This window comes from Schistocerca gregaria, chromosome 10, assembly GCF_023897955.1.
Source record: "Schistocerca gregaria isolate iqSchGreg1 chromosome 10, iqSchGreg1.2, whole genome shotgun sequence".
In the NCBI taxonomy this organism is placed as follows: Eukaryota; Metazoa; Arthropoda; class Insecta; order Orthoptera; family Acrididae; genus Schistocerca; species Schistocerca gregaria.
The window spans coordinates 193,085,387-193,111,412 of record NC_064929.1 but is presented as its reverse complement, the minus strand read 5'-3'; the positions used below and the strand labels follow the sequence as shown (position 1 = coordinate 193,111,412).

General features: G+C 41.5%; 1 protein-coding gene across 1 annotated transcript in view; it reads right to left on the bottom strand.

Moving 5' to 3' along the window:
* Positions 1-26,026, bottom strand: part of LOC126293297 (uncharacterized) — a 104,238-nt gene that overhangs the window by 36,614 nt on the left and 41,598 nt on the right. The window contains exons 4-5 of the mRNA XM_049986428.1: positions 11,013-11,317; positions 8,376-8,603 (exon numbers count right to left, since the gene is read on the bottom strand). Of these exons, the coding sequence (XP_049842385.1) occupies positions 8,376-8,603; positions 11,013-11,317 (533 nt within the window). The remainder of the gene's footprint in view (positions 1-8,375; positions 8,604-11,012; positions 11,318-26,026) is intronic.

Here is a 26,026-nt window from a genome sequence, read left to right as displayed (position 1 = left end):
GCACTCCTGAAAGAAAGGATACTGTGGAGACATGGCTTAGCCACAGCCTGGGGGATGTTTCCAGAATGAGATTTTCACTCTGCAGCGGAGTGTGCGCTGATATGAAACTTCCTGGCAGATTAAAACTGTGTGCCCGACCGAGACTCGAACTCGGGACCTTTGCCTTTCGCGGGCAAGTGCTCTACCAACTGAGCTACCGAAGCACGACTCACGCCCGGTACTCACAGCTTTACTTCTGCACACTCCGCTGCAGAGTGAAAATCTCATTCTGGAAACATCCCCCAGGCTGTGGCTAAGCCATGTCTCCACAGTATCCTTTCTTTCAGGAGTGCTAGTTCTGCATGTTTCGCAGAAGAGCTTCTGTAAAGTTTGGAAGGTAGGAGACGGATACTGGCAGAAGTAAAGCTGTGAGTACCGGGCGTGAGTCGTGCTTCGGTAGCTCAGTTGGTAGAGCACTTGCCCGCGAAAGGCAAAGGTCCCGAGTTCGAGTCTCGGTCGGGCACACAGTTTTAATCTGCCAGGAAGTTTCATAAGAGTTTAAGTTGGCAGTAGAGTTCCTTGGGGTTCAGAAAGTGACTGACAGCTGGCAGAGTGATGCTATGATACAGGATAAGGCAGCAACGTCAGCAACAAGATGGCCATCCCGTTCCCAACATGCACCACAATTGAGCAGCGATATGCGATGCATTTTTTGTGTAGTAAAAGTGTTAAAAACAAATTGGAATTCATTGCAGAATGGCAGTACCAGGGTGTATACGCGGACAAGGAAAAAAAATTCCTGGATTCCCCGTTTAAAAATACCTGGGCTAACATATACTTTTTCCATGTTAAGTGACAGTATATTTTCCCTTGGAATTGTAAAACTTATCAATCCTTTCAATGGTTAAGGTTTTATACACCAGCATTCTAGAAAATGATGCCTCCCTCCTCAAAGAAAAAAAAAAGAAAGGTGTTTTGGAAAGATCATGGTGTGCAATAACATGTCCACTGCACATCTTCGTATTACAAAAGTATAAAGTCGCACATTAGTTTCCAAAGCATTGAAACAGAGATTTCGATGCATTTTGTAAGCCAATCGCAGCTCATGTCATGTGATCTAGCCAGCCAATGGCAGCAGATATTCAGAGCATAGGACTCATGATGTAGTAGGCCAATAGCAATACCATTGTTAAGTAGCACAAACACACAAATTAATATTCATAGTACAGCTACTGGAAAAGTTAAGCTTTCACATATAATTTTTTTGTGTGTTACACTTTAAATTACATCACACAAATCTTCAGTAAAATTTTAAATAATGACAAATGTCTTGTCTTCTGTGCCCGAAGTTCTTGTAAGTGGCTGGTTCTCGAAGTGTTAGGTTTCAAATGAGAGTCAAACGCTATGTAATTCAAAGTGAATTTCCTTTTACGCAAGATGAATTATGTTACGTGTGTGAATGTTCGAATGTCTTGAAAGTAACTCTTTTCAAACCACCATTTGCAATATTTTCCAGCTACATGTTAGAAATAGGTGCGTTTCAGCAGTTGCCATAGAGCACCAGAAAACAGCTGTTACTGAATGTGCGCAGCTACGATAATGCAGGAAGCCCGTATGTTTGTATGTATATAGTATTAACAGGTATTACATTACGCCACAAAAGAATCAGGACATAACAGAACTCTCTGAGAGCATCAGAATCTCTTAAACTATACTAAAATGCATAATCCGGCTTAAAATGCTAATTCGTATGTTGAGATTCATAGAGCTTACTTTTAAGAAAGTTAGCAAGTACCTACAATTTCCTTCTACTATCACACATTTTAATTCCTTGCTCACTTTTATCCATATAAATATTACAAAAAACATAAATTTTATTATAAAATTCATATAAAATTAAGAGACAATAAAAAAAGGTAAATGGAGGTAAATCGTTACAGTTAATTCGAAAAATTACAGTAATTTGCATTTACCTAAAATTTTAATACAAAATACGTAGAAAATTAAGAGAAAAATGAATGTTTGTTTTCTGACGTTCCCTTTTTCAGAAAAAATCAAGTCTGAAGAAAAAAGGTAAACAGAGATAAATAAAACAGCAAAATAAAATTATTCACTTTTACTTAAAATTTTTCTTTTAATAAGATTTCAAAAAAGTGGAAAACAATCCCCACATTACCCACAACACAACTGTTTGTTTTGGACTCCTCTGACCCTATGGACACAGCAGTACGCAGAGACTAACTTCTGAGTTACCAGAAGTGCTCTATTTATTCGGGCGACTATTAAGTACATGAGCGATTGTGTTGGATGTTTTAGACAAATGGAAGCTCCAACCTGATATTAAGTTTTTCAGTGCGGTTTTTGGGATGCAAATTTTCTTTATTATGGCATAATGCCATATGTGCCAATGGATGAAAACATGCACTTGAAATTCAGCAAACAGTTGAAACTAGCCAAGAGTGTGGAATGAAACACAGCCATGAGTGTGGAATGAAACACTTCATTTCAAATAAATTGACTGCCTTCACAGAAAAAGTTAATAATGTTCAAATTTCTTTAGCAAACCAACAAAAATAACTTCATTTTTCTGCAAGACAATTAATGCTTGACTGCTAGAAACATGGAAATAAAATAAAATAAGAAAACTGTGAGTAATAACATATTTTAGCCTTCTGTAATAATGTGAATGTATTTTAATTCAGTTGATAACTCCCGGCCATAGAAATCCATTTTATTTCCGTTTGATGTGAGAGCTCTGAACAAGCAAAAATGACAAATCGTGAAATGTAAACATGGGTCACATGGAGAAGATTGGGTGCATAAGAAAACTTTTTCTGGGTAGGATCTGACAGCTTGTTGCTACTACTGATACAGCTAACAGCCCACTTCAAGCAGCAAGAAACAGAAGGTACAGCTCATACGCGACTCAATTGCTCAAGTTCATGGGCCCGCTGGCAACCGCTCAAACGAACCTGAAGTAAATAGTTGTGATGTCAAGCTTATCGAAAGCAGTTTGTTGTTATGAAGTATTGTATAGTCTTCATTCTTTAATCCTTTGAACATTCTTCTGTTTGCAGACACTTGTGTATGAGCTGTGTTTTGTTGTCATAAATGGCACATTTTCTTCGCAACTTGTGTTTTATTGTAGTTTTTACCTCTCGTTCATGTTTTATTGCTGCAGTATTATTCTGCAGTAACAGGATACAGTAAACTCATTTGTTAGAGTATCAGTTCTTACCAGTCAAAATTACAAAAATTTAACCGAAAACTGAAGCAATGAAAAATTCCCGGAATTCAAAAAAATTCCTGGTTATCTCCCAGATGAAAAAATTGCCAGGTTTTTCCCGGTTGCCCTGGGGTGTATAACCCTGAGTGCAGTATGGCAGTTCATGTTTATGAGTGTAGCAATTGTACAAGTAGTGTAGGAAGGTTTTTTTTTTTTTTTTCAGAATACTTCTGTGGAGGAGGCCTCAAGACCAGGGCAGGCTCACCGCATAGTGATGGATGAGAACATTGCATTAGTGAAGGAGTTTGTAAAGGAGAAAACGTGTGTAACTCTAAATGAAATAGCCACAAGTTTGAAGATTAGTACTGGTTCAGTGCAGAATACTGTTCACAATGTATTGCACTTCAATAAGGTCTCCTCAAGATGGGGGCCACATCAGTTGAGTGCTGAATCGAAAGACAATCGCCGTTATGCCTCTGAAGAACTTCTGCATCATTTCCACATCAATCATGATGCATTTCTGGGAGAAACTGTTACATGCGATAAGACTTGGATCCGCTATCACCAACCAGAAACAAAAAGGTCAAGCAAGGAATGGCACTACAACTCATCACTGGAAAAAAAATAAATAAAATAAAATAAAAAAATAAAAAATTAAAAAAATAAAAATTATGCACTCAAAAGTCTGCTGGAAAAGTTATGCTCATTCTCTTCTGGGAAGCAAACAGAGAAATTCTGGATCATATTATGGATAGAGGAGTGATGGTAACAAATCTTTCTTATCCAGGCATGCTGAAAAATGACATCTGCTCTGCAAATCATGAATAAAAAAATGAGGACTTCTGGCATCATCGTGTATTGCTACAGCATGACAATACCCGACTGCATACAGCCTGTAAGACAGCTGGGACTATTCAGGAAATTAAATCTGAATGTCTGGTACATCATCCTCATTCACCAGACCTTGCTCCTAGCAGCTTATCTGTTTGGTGCATTCAAAGAAGCAGTCATTTTAGAAGAGACAAAGAGGTGAAAACTACAGTGCACGACTGGTTATACACATGCCCAAAGGAATTCTTGCAGCATAGTAGCAATGTGCTTCTGAAGTAGTGGAATATGTGGATTCAGGGAGACTGTCAAAAAATGACATGTATGTTTTTTGTTCGTTGTTACAATTAAAAATATTATAGGACTTTTAAGGTTTTCATTTGGATCACCCCCTTTGTTTGAAATATTAGTATTATAAATTGATAACACACAATATTATGGGTTTTAATGAAACTGGGCTTTGTATCATATTTATTTTTGTGCATTTTATGATACATTTTTTAATGTTTGTTACAAATTAATCATTTGGACTGAAATTTAATCTCTGCAGACTCCAAGTGCTTTTACAATATTTGTACATTCCACTGAATTACTATCGTGTGTTCACACACATTATTCATTTAATGTGAAAATTATGGTAATTTAAAGTTTCACTTCATATACTTCAATAACAATCGTTCTGAGCTCAGTGCTTTTATATTTCATCAATCATAACTTCATCAAGAGAGGTAACATTTTCTCTAAATTAAGATACCATTTGAACCTGAATGTACTTGTAATAGTCTTCTCTCATACCAACATTTATTTCATATTTTGTACTTAAAGATTTGTGTTCTTAAAAAATTAGCTTTTCATTGGCTATTTATCACCTCTTCAAAATGTCATACAAGAGTGAGTCAAATGAAAACCTTAAACTTGTACAACAAATCGAAATTTCATGCCGTTATCCTGTAAGTTGGTAAGCATGCTACAAACAGCATGCAGAATAGCCTGTAGGTGGTAGCATAGTGCAGATGCACTGATAAGTATAAAGATGGTCGCCCCACTTGCGACTTGCACCAGGGAAGAACAGCGTTCTGTTATTTGGTTTTTGTGTAGTGAAGGTGTGTAACCTATTGCAATTCGGTGACGAATGAAGGTTCAGTACGGTGATGCATGTTTGTCACAATAGCAAGTCTACGAATGGAGTAGGAAGTTCGCAAATGGTGTGACTGCAGTGGAAGATGCTCCTCGTCCAGGTCAGGCACGAGTTGTGACTTCACAGAACACTGCAGCAGTTGAAGCCATAGTGAAGGAAAACTGCCGAGTGACACTGAATGACATTGCAGCATGTTTACAAATTAGTCATGGGTCAGCACACCACATTGTGCATGATGTGCTCCAGTTTCACAAAGTGTCTGCAAGATAGGTGCCACGGCAGATGCCTCCTGAAACGAGAGAACGACGTGTTGATGCTTGTGAAGAACTACTTCGGCGCTTTGAACGAGAAGGTATGGCTTCCTTGCAAGAATCGTTACTGGGGATGAAACCTGGGTTCACTTCCATCAACCGGAAATGAAGAGAGTGAACAAGGAATGGCGCCATTCATCATCACCAAAACCAAAGAACTTTCGAACAGAATCATCAGCAGGAAAGATTATGCCCGACTCTCTTTTGGGACGAAAAAGACATCATTTTGGAGCAGTACATATCTAGAGGGACCACTGTCAACAGTGCATCATACACAGATCTTCTAAACAATCATCTGTGGCCTGCAATCAAATCATGTGGATTGCTGTCAGCAGGTATCCTTTTTGCAACATGACAATGCTAGGCCCCACACTGCCCGTACAACAGTTGCAACAATCACAGACCTGCATTTTGAGTGTCTTCCTCATCCACCATACTCATCTGACCTTGCCCCAAGGTAGGAGACGAGGTACTGGCAGAAGTAAAGCTGTGAGGACGGGGTGTGAGTCGTGCTTGGGTAGCTCAGTTGGTAGAGTACTTGCCCGCGAAAGGCAAAGGTCCCGAGTTCGAGTCTCGGTCCGGCACACAGTTTTAATATGCCAGGAAGTTTGATTTCCACATGTTTGGACCACTCAAAGACGCAATGGGAGGAAAGAAGTTCCGTTCTGATGAAGAGGTACGCCACGTGGTGCATGAATGGTTGTGCGGACTACCAAAATAATTTTTTTCTAAAGTAATTTGGGCGCTCTGTAAGCGCTGGAAGACTTGCAATGAGCGTGGGGGAGATTATGTTGAAAAGTGATACAGCTTTGCACCACCTCTGCACAATAAATACACTCCTGGAAATGGAAAAAAGAACACATTGACACCGGTGTGTCAGACCCACCATACTTGCTCCGGACACTGCGAGGGGGATGTACAAGCAATGATCACATGCACGGCACAGCGGACACACCAGGAACCGCGGTGTTGGCCGTCGAATGGCGCTAGCTGCGCAGCATTTATGCACCGCTGCCGTCAGTGTCAGCCAGTTTGCCGTGGCATACGGAGCTCCATCGCAGTCTTTAACACTGGTAGCATGCCGCGGCAGCGTGGACGTGAACCGTATGTGCAGTTGACGGACTTTGAGCGAGGGCGTATAGTGGGCATGCGGGAGGCCGGGTGGACGTACCGCCGAATTGCTCAACACGTGGGGCGTGAGGTCTCCACAGTACATCGATGTTGTCGCCAGTGGTCGGCGGAAGGTGCATGTGCCCGTTGACCTGGGACCGGACCGCAGCGATGCACGGATGCACGCCAAGACCGTAGGATCCTACGCAGTGCCGTAGGGGACCGCACCGCCACTTCCCAGCAAATTAGGGGCACTGTTGCTCCTGGGGTATCGGCGAGGACCATTCGCAACCGTCTCCATGAAGCTGGGCTACGGTCCCGCACACCGTTAGGCCATCTTCCGCTCACGCCCCAACATCGTGCAGCCCGCCTCCAGTGGTGTCGCGACAGGCGTGAATGGAGGGACGAATGGAGATGTGTCGTCTCCAGCGATGAGAGTCGCTTCTGCCTTGGTGCCAATGATGGTCGTATGCGTGTTTGGCGCCGTGCAGGTGAGCGCCACAATCAGGACTGCATACGACCGAGGCACACAGGGCCAACACCCGGCATCATGGTGTGGGGAGCGATCTCCTACACTGGCCGTACACCTCTGGTGGTCGTCGAGGGGACACTGAATAGTGCACGGTACATCCAAACCGTCATCGAACCCATCGTTCTACCATTCCTAGACCGGCAAGGGAACTTGCTGTTCCAACAGGACAATGCACGTCCACATGTATCCCGTGCCACCCAACGTGCTCTAGAAGGTGTAAGTCAACTACCCTGGCCAGCAAGATCTCCGGATCTGTCACCCATTGAGCATGTTTGGGACTGAATGAAGCGTCGTCTCACGCGGTCTGCACGTCCAGCATGAACGCTGGTCCATCTGAGGCGCCAGGTGAAAATGGCATGTCAAGCCGTTCCACAGGACTACATCCAGCATCTCTACGATCGTCTCCATGGGGGAATAGCAGCCTGCATTGCTGGGAAAGGTGGATATACACTGTACTAGTGCCGACATTGAGCATGCTCTGTTGCCTGTGTCTATGTGCCTGTGGTTCTGTCAGTGTGATCATGTGATGTATCTGACCCCAGGAATGTGTCAATAAAGTTTCCCCTTAATGGGACAATGAATTCACGGTGTTCTTATTTCAATTTCCAGGAGTGTAATATCTAAAAAATATTTAACGTTTTCACTTGACTCACCCCCGTATTTTGGTAAGTTAATATATATAAACATTAAAATGATTATTTCTGTACATCTGGAAACAGTCACGATTAATTATTACAGCCTGTTGCACAATATACTTCAATGCTATCAAATAAACTTTGCAAAAGGTATGCCTCAATTTGACTTGGTCTCCATTTATGGCGTTCAACACTACCCCAGCAGATAGGACAGCACTCTGAGACTTGAGGGAAGACAAAGATATTGCCTCTGACACAGGAACACCACCGTCGTTTAATCACATAGTAAATACAATATTGAGGTTTTGAAATATTTTGATAGGTACCGTGCTCCTGAAAACGGGCACTGAATTATATTCAATAAAAATCCCTTGTTAAAGGATTAAGTGACTACTCAGATTATAACAGAAGCTATGTGCATTAAAACAACCTCATGCTGGCAGTTGTTGTCAGTCCAATACAGCACGTGACCCAACCAACAAAGCAGACAGGGTGAAGAGACTGTCCAACTAAGAGAACAGTTCTACAGGGACGATGCTGTAGAAACTTCACTACATTGCATTTCCCAATAGACAATACATTCATGACAAATTGTGTGTTCAACATGTTAACTTACTTAAATGCTGGAGCAGCTGCACCAGGCTGTACTAGTTTGAGGATTGGCATCCTAAGTTCCTGCAAGTTCTTCAGGCTTCCCAGGGCAGTAAATGCCTCCCTTGCATCGTTGCCGAGTATGCAGTACTCGTAAAGTTCCAGACATTCCAAGCTGTCAGCACAGACCGTCAGCAATGGCAGGACAAACCAGTAAAGAGACAGAACTGGCGCTCGAGGAAATCTATCCCTCCTGTCACATTTCAGAAGTCCAAAGAAGTAACACACCATTTATTATAACTCTAATTATTAATACCTAGGAACAGGAAGGTGCAAAATAATGCAAAAAATAACAGGTTAAAAAAAAAAACAGCCATTTTTATGAAGTATCATGAAAATTGTAATCTCGCTGAAAAATTTTTATAACTCTGAATTGCACTTTACTACTATTTGTAACTGGTAGTTACTAAATATTAAGGCTGCATTTTGACCTCTAATCTCCTCAAGACTGGTTCGTGTATAATCTTAAAATGACAGTTAATTTTCCATTTAACAAAATTTGATAATTGAAAATGGCACAGAAATTTGTCAAAAACTTAACACCCGATTTGTGAAAAATAAATAAATAAAGAACCTTTCGGCTTTTAAAAGGAGGACCACCGAAATAGGGGAAAAATCCAAATTTGGCAAAAATGACATGAATATGGCAAAAAACAAAATGAACTTGACAAAAACACCTCTGAATTTTGAAAAAAAAACTATTCTGGCAAAAAAAGACTGAACGTGGCAAAAACACCAAATATGGTTAAAAGTAACAATTTGGTAATAATAACTAATTTGGCAAAAATAACAACTAATTTGCCAAAAAATAACATGATATTTGGTACAAAACAGGACATAATTTGATAAAAAATAAAGCCAAATGTGGCCATAAAATAAAACATTAATTTTCCATCAGAAGTATACCCATCGTTAAGAAATTATATAATAATAGTAATGTATTGTTAAAGTCTTGGTACAAGTCTTTCAATAGGATGCCCTTCTGGTAACTTTGTGTCTGGAAAGGCTGAACACATGTGAAACATTCTCATAAGCCAAACAATAACTATCAAAACTAGACACGATGGTCTTATTGGGATTGCCGCGATCGTTCTTTGAATAAAAATATGGCATTTCAGTTTTTGATCGCTATTTTTTATTTTCAATAACCGGTTTCAGGCTAGCTGCCCATCTTCAGATCTGTTAGACAAAGTTAAAAATATAATTAACAAGAGAGATATAGTTGCTGATAGAACTATCTTAGTTTACAAAAAGAAATTTTGGAATGTATTAATTGCCAATGTACCATATAGTGCAGTTACAGAGTAACCTGTCAGTACATAACTATTGGTTTGCTGTCATAACTAAAGTAATTTTTAATCTATTAAAACCTTATATCACAGTGTGGAGAAACCTGATTGGTAAAAGTAAAAAGTTCCCTCTGTCTGTAAGAATTGTGCATATGTACTAAGATGTTATTTTTTCACCATACATATTAATGGCAAATATACTTTTTAATAATAAGACAATTTTTAAAGAAATAACATTTAAATAATCTTTTTTGAGTGGACCATGAACTGAAATAATTTACATTAATTTGTGTCTGTATATGGATATATATGTGTGTGTGTGTGTGTATACACCTGTCCTGTCCTGTCCTGTCCCCCCCCCCCCCCCCCCCCCCCCCAAGTTAATTCTTTCCACTCCCGGGATTGGAATGACTCCTTATCCTCTCCCTTAAAACCCACATCCTTTCGTCTTTCCCTCTCGTTCCTTCTTTCCTGATGAAGCAATCGTTGGTTGCAAAAGCTTGAATTTTGTGTGTGTGTTTGTGTGTCTATCAACATACCAACGCTTTCATTTGGTAAGTTACATCATCTTTGTTTTTAGATATATTTTTCCCACATGGAATGTTTCCCTATATCCTACGTCAGAACGTATAAAGCGCCACGTCAAGCTTCGGCCGCACCCAATTCACCTAGTCACCAGTAGGTGGAGGGCCGTTCCGCTGCAGCTGGTTCTTACTGGAGTGTGCTGTTGCATTCAAGAGTAAGTCTAAAACACGTCTTTAAAAATCTCATAATAACTCCTGTGCATAAAATCACTTTGTTCATTAATTAATAGGTCTGAGTTTTACCATTTGATGAGCGTATATTTCAATCTGTTTGAGCACGTTGAGATAGAGACTTTTTGGAGCTTTATGTAGGACCTCCATTTGTTCATTTATTTTGCTCACTTCTTGTTTACTATCCTTTACATCCACCCTGTCTGCCCCTATTCTTACAGATAGAGGGCAGTTTTTACTTTTACCAATCAGGTTTCTCCAAACTATGATATAAGGTTTTAATAGATTAATCATTACTTTAGTTATGACAGCAAACCAATCGTTTTGTATTGACAGGTTACTCTGTAACTGCAATATATGGTATGTTGACATTCCACAATTTCTTTTTGTAAACTAAGATAGTTATATCTGCAACTATATCTCTCTTGTTAATTACATTTTTAACTTTGTCTAACAGATCTGAAGATGGGCAGCTAGCCTGAAACCGGTTATTGAAAATAAAAAATAGCGATCAAGGACCGAGATGCCATATTTTTAAACAATTACTCTCCAACTCACCTTTCAACAACCATTGTCCATTTTATATGCAAGGACTTAAGGGTGTTCCTCTTGGCATTCAGGAAATACTTCAGATCATACATATCGACAGCTGTGAATCCAAAGTCAACCTCGGCCAGTTGTGGGCACCCATCAGCCAAAGGTCGCAGTGCAGGAGGGCTTTCTGTGGAATATCCTTCCAGAATCAGTACATTGAGGTTTTGCATATGTGACACTGCCTCCGAAAATTTCTCAGATACCAGCAGTCTACTGGATATCCTCAGTGTGTGTATTCTGGAGCACTTCTCTACCAAGTTCTTTAGCACCTGCAACCAAACAACAGTTCCCCTTCTACACAAGCACCTGCTTAAAAGATTTTTTGTGTGTTCTGAAGCATACAATTAATTGCCAGCCATAAAAGTTGCACAGCAACATTACAGGTGGAGCAATCTGTAAAGGTAAGTAAGTCAGTATTAGTTGTGAATAAAAGAGATGCAGCTATACCATCCACACTCACCAGACTGACTTCTTGTCTGGTAAGAAATGTCCAGTATTCGCTGGAAACCTGTTTTAATCTCGTCTGGTGAATATAGAGTGTTCCAACTGTGAATGTCATAGCTGCTTCCTCCCCACTGAAACTGTCGTTCCACTATTGTTATTTTGTAATAAAACCAGGCATAGTTCAAATAAAGTAGTCACTTTTTTGTATATATATAATAGTTAAATTCCTACAGGTGGCTTCAGTTGTCTAATATGAGTATGATTCCAATAGTGCCGTTTGTTGGATGCAGAAGTTCCACTGTTCTGTTTCTAATACCATTTTTCTTTCTGGATGTGCTTGCTTGCTGCTACTTGATATAAAAAGTAATACGAAAAACTCATAAGTTCATCATTCACTTTCGATTTATTTCACAGGGAAGTACAACTTTGTTCCACGACTGCGTCTCAACTGACCACAGCCGACTCTACAAGTGACAAAGAACGACTCTAGCTTCAAAGATATTCCACTCGACACCCAAACTTTCGCTTGTAATAAGTCTCTTTGATATTGTTCGTCATATCCACCAATATCAATCAATATATTGCAATTTTTAAACATAATAGTAAATTAACATAAAAAATAAGTAAATTATAATTTATAAAAATTCCGACAAAAATATAAGAGAAAAACATTCACCACTTCGCCCACTAAATTCGGTATCGATAACTTCAGTTGAAAATAATACATCTCCCAGATCCACTACACCACCCATCTTTGATCAATGCCTGGTTACTGCATGGTTTTTATTAAGTTGTCTTAAGCTTCATCATTAAATCAATAGCAAAGGCACAACACAAGCAGCTGAAGTCCTAACATTTTCACAATTACACCAGGCTACATATATGTGTAATGGGCCACCCCTAAACTAAGGATTGCAAAAACTGACTGGTTAAAACCAATACCAGTTTTTAGTTCTGAATAGCCCATATTTTTTTAGGTTTGTTTGGTCTTAGTTATAACAAGGTTTTTTTTAATTATTAGCCAGGTAAAAAGCTAATGTATCAGTTGTACAAACAGCACAAAAATTTGTTTTTTAAATAAATCTTTTTAAAAACAAGTAACTTATTTGGCCCAAACTCTTTGCCTTTACAAATGTCTGCTTATGTCTGTGTATGTGCGGATGGATATGTGTGTGTGTGCGAGTGTATACTTGTCCTTTTCCCCCCCTAAGGTAAGTCTCCCTTAAAACCCACATCCTTTCGTCTTTCCCTCTTTCCTGACGAAGCAACCGTTGGTTGCGAAAGCTTGAATTTTTTGTGTGTGTGTGTGTGTGTGTGTGTGTGTGTGTGTGTGTGTGTGTGTGTGTGTGTGGACCTGCCAGCGCTGCGAAAGCTTGAATTTTGTGTGTGTGTGTGTGTGTGTGTGTGTGTGTGTGTGTGTGTGTGTGTGTGTGGACCTGCCAGCGCTTTCGTTGGGTAAGTCACATCATGTTTGTTTTTAGATATAACTTGTTTGTAAAATATACACTGCTTTGAAATTTTGCATTACCACAGAAAATGGGAAAAGTGATCAGTGCTATTTTAAAACAAACACTGAAAGAAACAAACACAAGACATGAGAACTGGTGTAGCATTGGTGAGACAATAAGGTAGTTGTAACCATGTGGCATGGCCTATTACAGGGCTTCCCAACGTGTGGTCCGTGGACCCCTTAGTGGTCCGCCGGCTCTTTCTAGAGGGTCGGCGGCCACCTTTCACCAAATCGTATAAAATAATGAGTAAAATTATTGAATAAAAATGTGAAAATCAAATTTATCACATGTGTACTTTTACTTCAGGTCATATTCCCAAGCAGCCTTTGCGGTTCGTAAGTGATACCGCATACACAGTTTAGTGCTGGAGAATGCGCCTTCTCTGATCAACTGTTTGGCAACAATACGGGGGCCGTTTGTGCGCCGGCTCATGGTGCTAGATGCACTGAAACCTTTTACGTATGTGCGGAGCGAGCTTAGTCAATCAATCACAGTGCTCGCTGGCACGTATGCGGCCCAAGGCATCATTAAGTGTTAAACTTGCTTTGTCAGTGCACTACCTGTTTCATAAGTCGATTTTTGACCAGTTTATTACTTCTAACACGGATTAGTGGCTGAAGTCAGGATCCTTGAAGAAGGGTGCAGTTGCTGCATCGCCTTCACAACACGGAAAGTTTCCAGTTGAAATGAATGAGGAGGGAGGACGACCAAAGGAAGAACAATCACAAGAAGCTCCACAGCCGGATTTATTATGTGAAAATGCTGCAAGTACTCCATTGGTTGCAATATCCTGTGGAAGTGGAATAACCAAGAAGCGTAAGTACAACGAAAGCTATTTAGAAATGGGCTTTATGGAGACAAAGGAGGGTAAAGCTCAGTGTGTAATTTGTGCCGAGTCCTTCCGAGAAGTTCAATGCTTCCAGCTAAATTGTGGCGTCATTTTGAAGGAACTCACCTGGATTTCCAGGCTAAAGACATCGATTTTTTCAAAAGGAAGAGTGCTGAACTAGCTGCTTCTCAGCATTGCATGAAAACTCATGCAAAAACAATTAATTAAAATTCATTAAAAGCTTCTTTCTTGGTTAGTTATCGAGTGGTAAAAACAGGTAAAGCACATACCATTGCAGAAAATCTCATAAAGCCGTGTTTTAATGATATTGTTTTTTGCATGCTATACGAAAAGGCAGTAAAGCTTGTATCTTCGGTGCCCTTATCAAACAATGCCGTCAAGAGACACATTGTTGACATGTCAAACGATGTGGAAGACACTCTTGTTTCTCGCATCCAACACAATTCATTTTCTCTGCAGATAGGACCTCTTATTGTGCAGACCACTAACTGCCAACACAACTGGTGCTGAAGTTCTGTATATTGGATGATTTTTTAAGGACTAATAAAGTTTCATGGTCTAATTGAATAGATGTGTGTACAGATGGTGCAAAAGCTATGACGGGTCCTACAGTTGGAGCGATAACAGAAATAAAAGAAAATGCCAAGAATTACAGAAGTAGTCATTGTGTTCTCCACAGAAACGCTTTAGCTACGAAACGAATCCATTCAAATCATTAACTACATAAAATCAAGGCCGTTGAAGTAAAGAGTTTTCACAATACTGTGTGAAGATATGGGAAACCTTCATCGTTCCCTGCTTCTCCACACAGAAGTGAGGTGGCACTCATGTGGGAATGCACTCTCTTGGTTGAATGAATTAAGATTGGAAGTCTTAGCTTTCCTTTTGGAGCATAACACCAAATTAGCAGACCTTACTAATAACAAAAATTGGCAGTGTATACTTGCCTATTTGTCAGATATTTTCTCCAACATGAACTAAATGAATATTTCACTCCAAGGGCAAAGTGAAACAAAGGTCACTGCTATCAAGAGGAATATCACTTTTTGGGCAGAGAGTGTCGGGGAGGCGAAGGTCGAGTGTTTTCCTCTTCTCAAGGACTTTATGAAAAACAAAACATTGGCACTTGGGAAGAATTTGTTTCAACAAATCCTGGAACATCTCCGGAGCTTGATGTCATTGTTGGAGCATTATTTCACAACAGCTGAAGATGAGATGCTGCAGAAAATATGAATGGATGGTCAACTCATTCACTGCATCCAAAAATCCGAACATTCTATCGTCAAATGAATATGAGTTGTTGATATAAATTGCTGCAGACCCTACCTTGAAATCAAGTTTTGACATTGACGGTTACTCACAATTTTGCATACTTTTGGATAACAAGAAATACTACCCCCTTGTTGAAAAGGCAAAACGCGTACTACTTCCGATTGCCACAACATACATGTGTGAATGTGGATTCTCGATCTATGCTGCCCACAAAACTAAGTACTGAAGCTATCTAGATGCGGAACCAAACAGGCGTCTCCAGCTGTCACGAACTGAACTTAACTTTTCAAAATTGTCAGCAGAAGCACTCTCAACCATCACATTAGGATTTCATTATTATTCCTACAGACTCATCTATAGTAACGAAGAAAGCATTTTTCTTCGTACATGCTCAGTGGACGCACCTGAACTATAACTCTATAGGATTTTTTTTTCTATCTTCTAAATGTACAAAATAATTATTAATTGAATTCTGTTGGCACTGATATTTTTGTTGCGAAAACTAAAGTGATCTCTAAAGCTAATTTATTTTCTTTATAATATATTCCGTCCTCTCAGTCAAAAATAAAGCCTACCTATACTTCAATTACAATTACAATTACTTGCTATTACTCTGACACTATTGTGACAACTGACAACGAGCGTAAACAAATGAGGACTTTTCACGTGCCACCTTGTAAAAGGTAAACCTCCTCTACCAGAATTGTTTCCTTTGAGAAAAAAAGTCAAATGCTTTGTCTTCTTATGTAGTAATAAGAGTTTGTTTGTTTGTTTGTTTTCCTAATATGTTTACAGTCGAGGCTGACTGCTACGATATAATGTCCAAGTAGTAGTTGCTAGCTACCAACTGACATTACACTGTTGCAACACCACCTGCTAGCTGCCAGCTATGGACTGACAGCTGCCGTTCAGTAGATACGCAATAAAAACAGACCACAAGCGGCAGCTTGTCAACACCGAACAGTTTGGACGTGACATTGATTGCTCTTGGAGGAAGGCAGCTCCAACATGTGAAATGCCAGTTACCAAGTAATTTTAATCGGGCTATAGTGTGTTGAACAGAGGGAGTGAATCCACTAGTAAGTGTCTGGATGCAGTGGGAATTCAAATTGGATCGTTAATTTCAAGTTGTTTTCATTCATCTCTAAATGAAAGACTATTGATACTTCGAGGGGGGGGGGGGGGGAGGGGGAGGGGGGTCGTTGGGAACATGGCACTTGCATTAAGAAGCTTTCAGTTCCCATGTGTTTTGCTCTGGAACTTAAAGGTACAATGCTATTGACTGACTAGTGGTCCGCCATGGATTTTTGACTGAAGAAGGGGTCTGTCAGCTGAAAAGGTTGCGAAGCCCTGGCCTATTAGATTGTTCGCTTGTACATGCGGTGTGTGACACTTGTTCCGTCTGGTCTATACAGTGGTTTCTCAGTGTCATCATCAGATGTCAGCACTACAGAATGGCACTATCTTTAGTCGAAGTATTTTACTAAGTGTGGTTTCAATGAAGTACAATGCTCCATTTACTTTGAAAGATTAAAAACAGGAGGAGCCACAACCAACTTGTGAAATAACATAAGGAGAAAGCATAAAACTTAACAGTTCATTTATAGTTTACAATAAAAATAGAAAGCACCTAATCTGCTGTCTGATGTCTTCATAACATGCTTTTATCTGCCTGTAGCCCTGATGGACAAATAAACATGAGAAACAGAGTTCTGCAACCATAGTTTTTACACTTTATCACCGACTATTCGTAATGTACAAATAATAGCTTTATCCCAATTACAACTTGTTTTTGAGCAGATGTTTCAAAAAATTAGAATCAGCAGGAGAACACTGGTGATTTTTTGTAGTATTACCACTTACCACTTTGTGAGAAAAGCAGATAACGTGGGGGGACTAATTTTTCTTTTACTTGCTCATTTAATTCAATATTTTGATTCTATGTATCTTGAAACAAAGGGACTCAACATTTTTCAGACTTTGTTCGATTTCCATGTTCATTACACAAAAGAGGACAACAGGAATTTAAAAAAAGTAAGGGATGATGTAAATAGAAAACCAGGTTGTTTCAGTGATAATTGCCATCCCTTCTCTCAATTAAAATGGAGACCAGATGGCAAACAGATTTTTGTAATGTTTTTTATCTACCGTATGTGAAATCCAGTACACAATTATCAGCATTCCAAAGTACATCATTGCAACTGTCAAAAATTATCAAAAAATTTGACTTTTTAAGTTTTCCAATTCACTTCAAGTTACCAGAAATTAGGACAATTTTTTGATGCTAGCTAGCATGCCAAGCACATGGCTGGAGTTCATGTCCCTACCAATTCAACTTTTAAATAAAGGAGCATGTTCTACAAGAATTTCTGTGAAATGTAAAATATATAAAGATGAGAGAAACAAAAAATATCTCTAGCACTCAAGATCCTTAATCGCTGGTTTGTGGCTCCTTTTGGTAATTTTTCCCCCCTCCTTTCAGCTGGAATACCTATGTAATTTAAAACTGTACTGCTATATGACTAAGTTTACCAAAATCTAGAAAAGTTACCGAGTGATTTACTTTAATTTTTTACATGGTATAAACTTTCAAATGAACATAGAGTACATCCAGGGTAGAGTGCAGTAAATTGCTTTTCTATAATTCACACTGTGGTGGCACTGTTGATCGAATAGAGGGGAGAGTAGGCATGGTTTAAAATGACCAATGGGAGGTTGTACTCAATTGTTGTTCAGTTGGGATAATACATTGGGCACATGAGAAGCACTCATTTTGTGTTTAAGTGTGTTTCTCGAATTCCAACTCTATCATTGCAATGCTGTGTGCTTTTCATTTGTGATTTGCAGTAGCCCCACATGGATGTGTTCCTGGATGGCAATCAATTTTAAATTGGATAAATGCATTCAGAACAGCAGGGAATGTGTCATCGTTATGAAAATGCCCTGATAGAAGAGTTACAACACCACAAAATGTCTAACGAGTTAGAGCAGCAGTACTGCAATCTCCAAAATGCTTAGCTCAGAAACAAGCACTTGCTCATCGCATTTCAAGATGTTCTCTGCACGAGATTCTTCATAATAAACTGAATTTTCACCCGCATAAAATATGAATGGTCCAGCAATTGTCAGAACGGGATTATGCAACATGAACAGCTTGTGGAGACATGCTTGCAACCATACCCCGTGACTCAAATGTGTTATTTTCTGTGAGGCACATTTTCCCCTCAGTGGGTCTGTAATTAAACAGAATATGCGGTACTGGAGCGACAAGAACCCCAGGCAAATTCACCAGAGACCCCTGCACTCAGACCGCGTCACTGTGTGGTGCGCCATATCACGAGTAGGCATCACTGGACCTTACTTTTCCAGGAAAATCATCAAGCTGCAACTGTGAATTCAGATCGTTACTTAATTATGCTGCAAGAGTTTTTCCAACCGGCTTTCTAGGTGATGCAATTACAGGATACCTGGTTTCAACAAGACTGTGTCACTGCTCACACAGCAGGCATTACCATGAATTTTTTTGAGGCAAACATTTCCTGGAAGACTTGTCTCTCAGATGGGGGATCTCAACTGGCCAGCACGATCATTGGACTTTGCCCCCCATGAGACTTTTTTTCTTTGGGGGTAACTTGAAGTCAAAGGTGTATTGCAACCGTACCAACACTCTGGAAGACCTACAGAACAATATTAAGGCTGAAACTGCAAGAATACCAGAAGACACGTTTGAAAGAGTGCATGAGAATTTTGAAAAATGACTGGGGCAGTGTGTGGATTGTGAAGTAGACATTTGCTAGATATAGTGTTTAAACAATGGGGTTAGAAACTTCTATTATTGTCCAATATCAGAAAAATAAAAATGTAAATTTCTAAGTGTTCGTTATTTTTTATTTCATTTCTAAATCAGCAAATTATCGCGTTCCACCCTGTATATTTTTTAAATATATAAGGTAACTACATATACATGTAACACGTAAAGGGGAAAAATTAGCAAAACTCTCAAAAAAAAGTCCTTGACCATTTTATTTCATGTTGTTACACAATATTCTACTAACATTCAGAGGAACATAGGCTATATATTTCTTTTCAACACACACATACGTATTTTTTTTATTAAATCAGGCTATGAGAAAGAAAGCGCTGTACTGTGAAAATGTGTGGTTTCATTTTCTTCCTCACAGTCAGTTTTAACTTATATATCAGGGTATTTAAACCATTAGACAACTGTCTCTTTGACATATATTTTTTGTATTTATACATAATTTTAAACAAAAATTGTATACATAAGAGTGTGCTATTTTGTTTTCTACATCAGTCAGTCTCAAGACAAAAGAGGAATGTTGTATTTGTGGGTTATCAACTTATAATTATGATAATACTATGGAATCTGAATCATCCAAAACTTTGTAATCCTACCCATTCACACATTAAAACTGTGAGAAATATTGTCACTGAAGCTACTATCCTCACAGATCCAGCAGCTGGTGAGATTTCTCCAATAATCCTTATGTTAATGATTCTAGCAGATTTACCCATTCATTTTCAGTGACTTCTTTTCCCGATTGAGGTATCGTTTGCAAAAACAGTACATGAGGCTCAAGGTCCGAGAGAGGGGGGAAGAGGAGATGGACAGAGAGGGGGAGAAGGAGATGGACAGAGAGTGTTGGAAGGGATTGGACAAAGGGAGGGCGGAAGACCTGGTGGTGAACACAGAGCTGGGGGAAGAGAGGAAGGGGAGTGGACATAGACAAAGAGAGAGGAGAAGAGAGGAGGGGGTGGACATGGACAGAGAAGAGTGGGAAGAAGATTAGGACATATAAGCAATCCTTATACATATTTAGCAATTGCAAAGCATTGCAAGGTTTGCTACAACAAAATCAATGCTATTTAACTCATACCTAATTGTAATTTTTATGACAATATTATGAGAAGGAAAGTCACTACCCACCATATAGCAGAGATGCTGAGTCACATATAGGCACAACAAAAAGACTCACAATTAAAGCTTTCAGCCATTTGACTTCATCAACAATAGACATACATAAGCACACGCGCGCACCCACACACACACACACACACACACACACACACACACACACACACAGAGAGAGAGAGAGAGAGAGAGAGAGAGAGAGAGAGAGAGAGAGAGAGAGACTAGTATGGTGGGGGTGGCGGACAGTGAAGCACTGCAGGTTAGACTGAGGGCAGGGGAGAGATGGGGGAGGGGGAAATGGCGGAAAAGAAGAGAAATTAAAAGACTGGGTGTGGTGGTGGACAGCTGTGTAGTGCTGGAATGAGAACAGGGAAGGGGCTGGATGAGTTAGGACAGTGGCTAAAGATGGTTGAGGCCAGGAGGGTTACAGGAATGTAGGATGCATTTCAGGGAAAGTTCCCACCTGTGAAATTCAGAAAAGCTGGTGTTGGTGAGAATGATCCATATGGTCCAGGCTGTGAAGCAGTCACTGAAATGAAGGATGTCGTGTCTGGCACCATGTTCAGCAACAAGGTTGTCCACTTGTTTCTTGGCCACCATTTATCAGTGGCCATTCATGTGGACAGACAGCTTGTTGGTTGTCATGCCTACATAGAATGTAGCACAGTGGTTGCAGCTTAGTTTGTAGACCACATTAATGTTTTCACAGATAGCCCTGATGGGATAGGTGATGTTAGTGACCGGACTGGAGTAGGTGGTGGTGGGCATCATGTGCGGGACAAGTCTTGCAACTAGATCTATTACAGGGGTGTAAGCCATGAGGTAAGTGACTGGGAGCAGGGTTTGTGTAAGGATGGGCAAGTATGTTGTATAGGTTCAGTGGATGGCATAATACCACTGTGGGAGGGGTGGGAAGGATAGTGGCCAGGACATTTCTCATTTCAGGGCATGGCGAGAGGTAGTCAAAACCCTGGTGGAGAATGTAATTCAGTTGCTCCAGTCCTGGGTGATATTGAGTTACGAGGGGAATGCTTCTTTGTTGCTGGATGGTGGGACTTTAGGAGGTGGTGGGAGACTGGAAAAATAAGGCGCAGGAGATTTGTTTTTATACAAGGTTGGGCGGATAATTGTGGTTTATGAAAAACTGATGTCTCCTTACTTCTAGTTGCATATTACATGCTAAGTTCCAGTTTTCATTCAAACTATAAATTCTAAATTACTGATCTTTTTAAAATATCGTTAAAGATCCTTTAAATAAAATGAGAGACCGCACGAACTGCATTCATTGTTTTAATACCAAAGACGTGATCTCACTTGAGCCAGAGTGATAAGCATTATTAAACTCTGAAAACAGTAACTTCCATCACAGCGAAGCACACTATACAAATGTGTTTCCCCTCAACTCATTTGCAATTTTCATAAAAACTACAGACGTGTTAATTAGAATATATTTCATAATTTTATATTTAAACCATTTATTCAAATGGAACTGAGTCAGTGGGGGGAGGGGGGGGGGCGGTGTTACCTGACTAGAAGTAGTAGTTATAAGTCTTGCACAGTCCCAACTTGTTTTTTTTCCGTCTTTATGTACTTTATACTTCATGAAAATGCTCCATGGAATATGCGCCATTGATTAAATATTCTCATCAGCTGGGAATTGAATCCCTGCTGTCTGCAGACAGGCATTCTACCAGAAAGCTATTTGGTCCATCGAAAAATCGTCGTCCTTTTTGAGAAATTAAAGACACTCAGAAAAACTTCAAATGCAATTTTCACGCGAATTTTTGAGAGGTGTTTCAGACTCTTTGGGAAATTAGTATTAGAGTTCTGGACTTAATGTATCACAAATATAAAAAAAAACTACAAAAATCCGGTTGCCACATGGTCTCTCTGTAAATTTTACAAAATCTGAAACACAATAACCTCTTTGAGCATAATCAAACACGCAGGTGTTTGCTGTTCAATCTACAATCTTTTTTATTAGATTGCAGCCTCATAATGCCCAAGAACAATTTAACAACAATGAATTTCAGCAGTGAGAAACTCCTCCAACATTGTAAGGAGCTGATCTGGTGGTCCACAATATACAGCTTCGTTGAGCATCATCTCCATAAAGAAGTGAAATAAATCATAGATTGGGTTGATCATGGGTAACATGTTTACGCGATTGTTTACAAAACTGGTCCTACACTATACCTGAAATGTGACGTCACATGTGTAGAAAAACTAGTGGAAGAAACCTGAATGTGAAATTATGCTGTATTATTTCCTTGTCAATCTCGTTTTTTGGAATTTGGAACATAATTTGAGGCACAATTTTCCGTCTACTGTTGTGTTTTCTACTGTCCTAAGTGCAACGGCTACTACGGACGAGGGGCTTTGCTCCTCTGAGGACAGACAATTTTTGTTATAACCTTTAATCACAATAATTGCGTGGATATTCACACTCTCTCTTAGAAACAATAGCTGATTACATGATTACAACTCAGTCTCTTGTATTCGACTGCTGTGCCGTGACATGCGGCCGGCGCTGTTCGTAGCTAGGTGGCGCTCCCGCGCTCAGCCGATTTGCGGAGCGCCTCTATCGCCGTTTGTGCGTACTGTCGTGGCGGCACTGTTAAATGTCATGGCACTATCACAACACTTTTCCCCTCTTGGAAAAAAAAAAAACCCCTCACTTCCTTGGAGACATGGACAGCACGGAGACATCCATGGCCTCTTGTGAGGCCCCGAGGAGATCCCGCGCAGAGACACGAGAGTATGGTTGAAAATGTCCAGGACGGAAGCTTGTGCGTGGAACATGCCTCCTGGATGAGATGATGGGTGAAAACTCCGGAGCAGCATCTATGGGTGTCATGGACCTGGGAGTGCGCTTCAGCGAGATGGGTGCCGGAGAAGGCGGCGTCACGACTGGGTCCAGTTCCGGCATACTCGGAAGCGGCAGCAACGTCGGCTGCATCAACACGGTCGGTAGATCGGCAGCAGCGACAGGACTGGCGTCTCGGGCTGGTGGAGGCGAAGGATGGGGCGGTGGCACCGGCGTGGCCACCACTCATGGGCGCATCTGGTCGTAATGGCGAACAACCGTGCCATCGCCCGTACGGATTTCACAAAGCTGGCGGCCGCGAAGAGCCTTGACAACCCCTGGAATCCATTTAGGGCGAGATCCATACCCTCGTGCCCACACGTCGGCGCCCACCGAGTATTTTCCCGCACTAGGCGACACAGTACAAGGCCTGACAGGGTGAAGCAGGTGCAGTAGAGTGCGCGGTTGGCGGCCATGCAAGAGTTCAGCAGGGCTGCGATCACCCAGAGGCATGAAGCAATAAGAACTCAGAAATTGCAGCATGGCATCATCTGTGGAAAAATCACTAAGGAATTTTTTCATCTGGCATTTGAAAGTGCAGACAAGGCGTTCGACCTCCCCATTTGACTGCGGATGGAAGGGAGGTGCTGTAACATGATGAATCCCTTGTCCAGTACAAAAATCACGGAAGGCCTGCGAAAGGAACTGAGGGCCATTGTCCGTGACGACCGTGGATGGAAGACCTTCTAGCGCAAAGATTTTGGACAAAGCCAGTGTCGTCGCCGCAGTGGTGGGTAGACGGACATCTAACAACAAACGGAAACTTCAAGAAGGCGTCAATCAACAGTAGCCAATAAGTACCAAGGAAGGGGCCAGCAAGGTCGACGTACACCCGTTCCCATGGCTGAGCTGGATCAGGCCACGGAGAGGGCATTGTACGAGGTGCCGCCAGTTGTTGAGCACACTGGCCACACGCAGCAACCATATGGGCGATGTCCGAATCAATACCAGGCCAATAAACGTGCCTGTGGGCCAGGGACTTAGTCTGAGAAATACCCCAATGGCCTTCGTGCAACAGTTTGAGAACATCTTTGCGAAGAGAGGCTGGCACCACGACCCGTGGAGATGCGCCATCCGTGGCCAGAAGAACAACACCATCACGAACAGACAGACGAAGGCGCAAGGCATGGTAGTTGCGAAGGGGATCCGATGCCCGGCCCTTGGTCCTGTCCGGCCAACCTCGTTGAACAAAACCGATCACCCGACGCAGGACCGGGTCCCGCGCAGTAGCCGATGCGACCTGCGAACCTGTAAGTGGAAAGCCCTCGACCGCACGACGTTCTTCCTCATCAATGTGGAAACAGAGGAGTTCATCACGATCGAAAACAGGGTCGGGGCCCATCAGCAATCGCGACAATGCATCAGCGTTGGCATGCTGGGCCGTGGGGCGATAGTGAATCTCATAATGAAAACGAGACAAGTATAAGGCCCAACGTTGCAGGCGGTGAGCCGCCTTATCCGGAAGTGACGCCGATGGGCTGAACAGAGAGACCAGCGGTTTGTGGTCGGTGATGAGGTGAAACTTAGAACCTTACAAAAAAATGCTGAACTTTTTTAGAGCATAAATGATAGCGAGCGCCTCCTTTTCGATTTGAGAGTAACGCCGTTGTGCCTCGTTGAGGGTCTTGGAAGCATAGGCGATGGGTCGTTCCGACCCATCCTCATACCGATGGGCGAGAACAGCCCCTAGGCCATACTGTGATGCGTCAGTCGCCAGAACCAAGTGCTGACCCGGACGGAATGTGGCAAGACAAGGCGCCGACTGCAAATGAGCCTTCAGGCAGACAAAAGCCTGCTCACACCCGTCGGACCAACACAAGGGGACGTTTTTGCGTAACAGCTGATGCAGAGGATAAGCTACCGCCGCTGCGGATGGAATGAATTTGTGATAATAAGCAATCTTGCCTCAAAACGCCTGAAGTTCTTTGACCGTAGACGGCCGGGGTAGAGCGTTAATGGCCACAACGTGCTGACGGAGAGGACGTATACCCTCACGGGACAAGTGGAAACCAAGATACTCAATGGAGGGTTGGAAGAACTGTGACTTGTCCAGATTGCACCTCAACCCAGCCGAATGCAAAACCTGAAACAGTGAACGTAAATTACGAAGGTGCTCCTCAGTGGAGGCTCCCGTGACAACAATGTCATCAAGATAGTTTATGCAGCAGTGAACGGAAGCCATGAGCTGTTCCAAAAACTGCTGAAAAATGGCCAGTGCGCTAGCGACGCCAAATGGTAATCGCTGGTACTGATACAACCCACAAGGAGTGTTGATAACGAGACATTCCTTGGAAGTAACGTCGAACGACAACTGATGGTACGCCTCTGATAAGTCAAGTTTGGAAAAGAACTGGCCCCCAGCGAGCTTGGTAAACAACTCCTCAGGACGGGGAAGAGGATAAGTGTCAATGAGGCTCTTAGCGTTGACGGTGGCTTTAAAGTCACCACACAATCGCAGACTCCCGTTTGGTTTAGAGACCACCACGATCGGCGATGCCCATTCGCTGGAGGTGACCGGAAGGAGAATCCCTGAAGCTGTTAACCTGTCTAGCTCAGCCTTGACAGGTGCACGCAACGCCACCGGAATAGGGCGTGCCCGGAAGAACTTAGGGCGAGCCGTAGGTTTAAGAGTAACGTGGGCTTCAAAATCCTTGGCACGACCCAGACCAGCAGAGAACACGGACGAAAATTCAGAACACAATCCATCCAGCTGTTGATACGGAATATCCTCAGATGTGAGGTGCACATCATCATCAATGGAGAACCCGAACAACTGAAAAGCATGATCCACCACATAAAACATGAGGGCCCGAACAACAGACTTGTAGGCAGTGGAAGCATCAAACTGGCCCATGATAGGAATTTTCTGTTTATTATAAGTCCTCATGTTTTGCGTAACTGGAGACAAAGGAGGGGAGCCCAACACCAAATACGTGCGAGAATTAATGAGAGTTACTGCAGAGCTAGTGTCCACTTGCATGCGGATGTCTTTATTCAGAACACGAACAGTAACAAACAGCTTATTTGTTTGAGAAAGCACACAGTGAACATCCATGTCCGACGCCTCGTCCTCGTCGACAGGAACTTTATGGGACTGACACA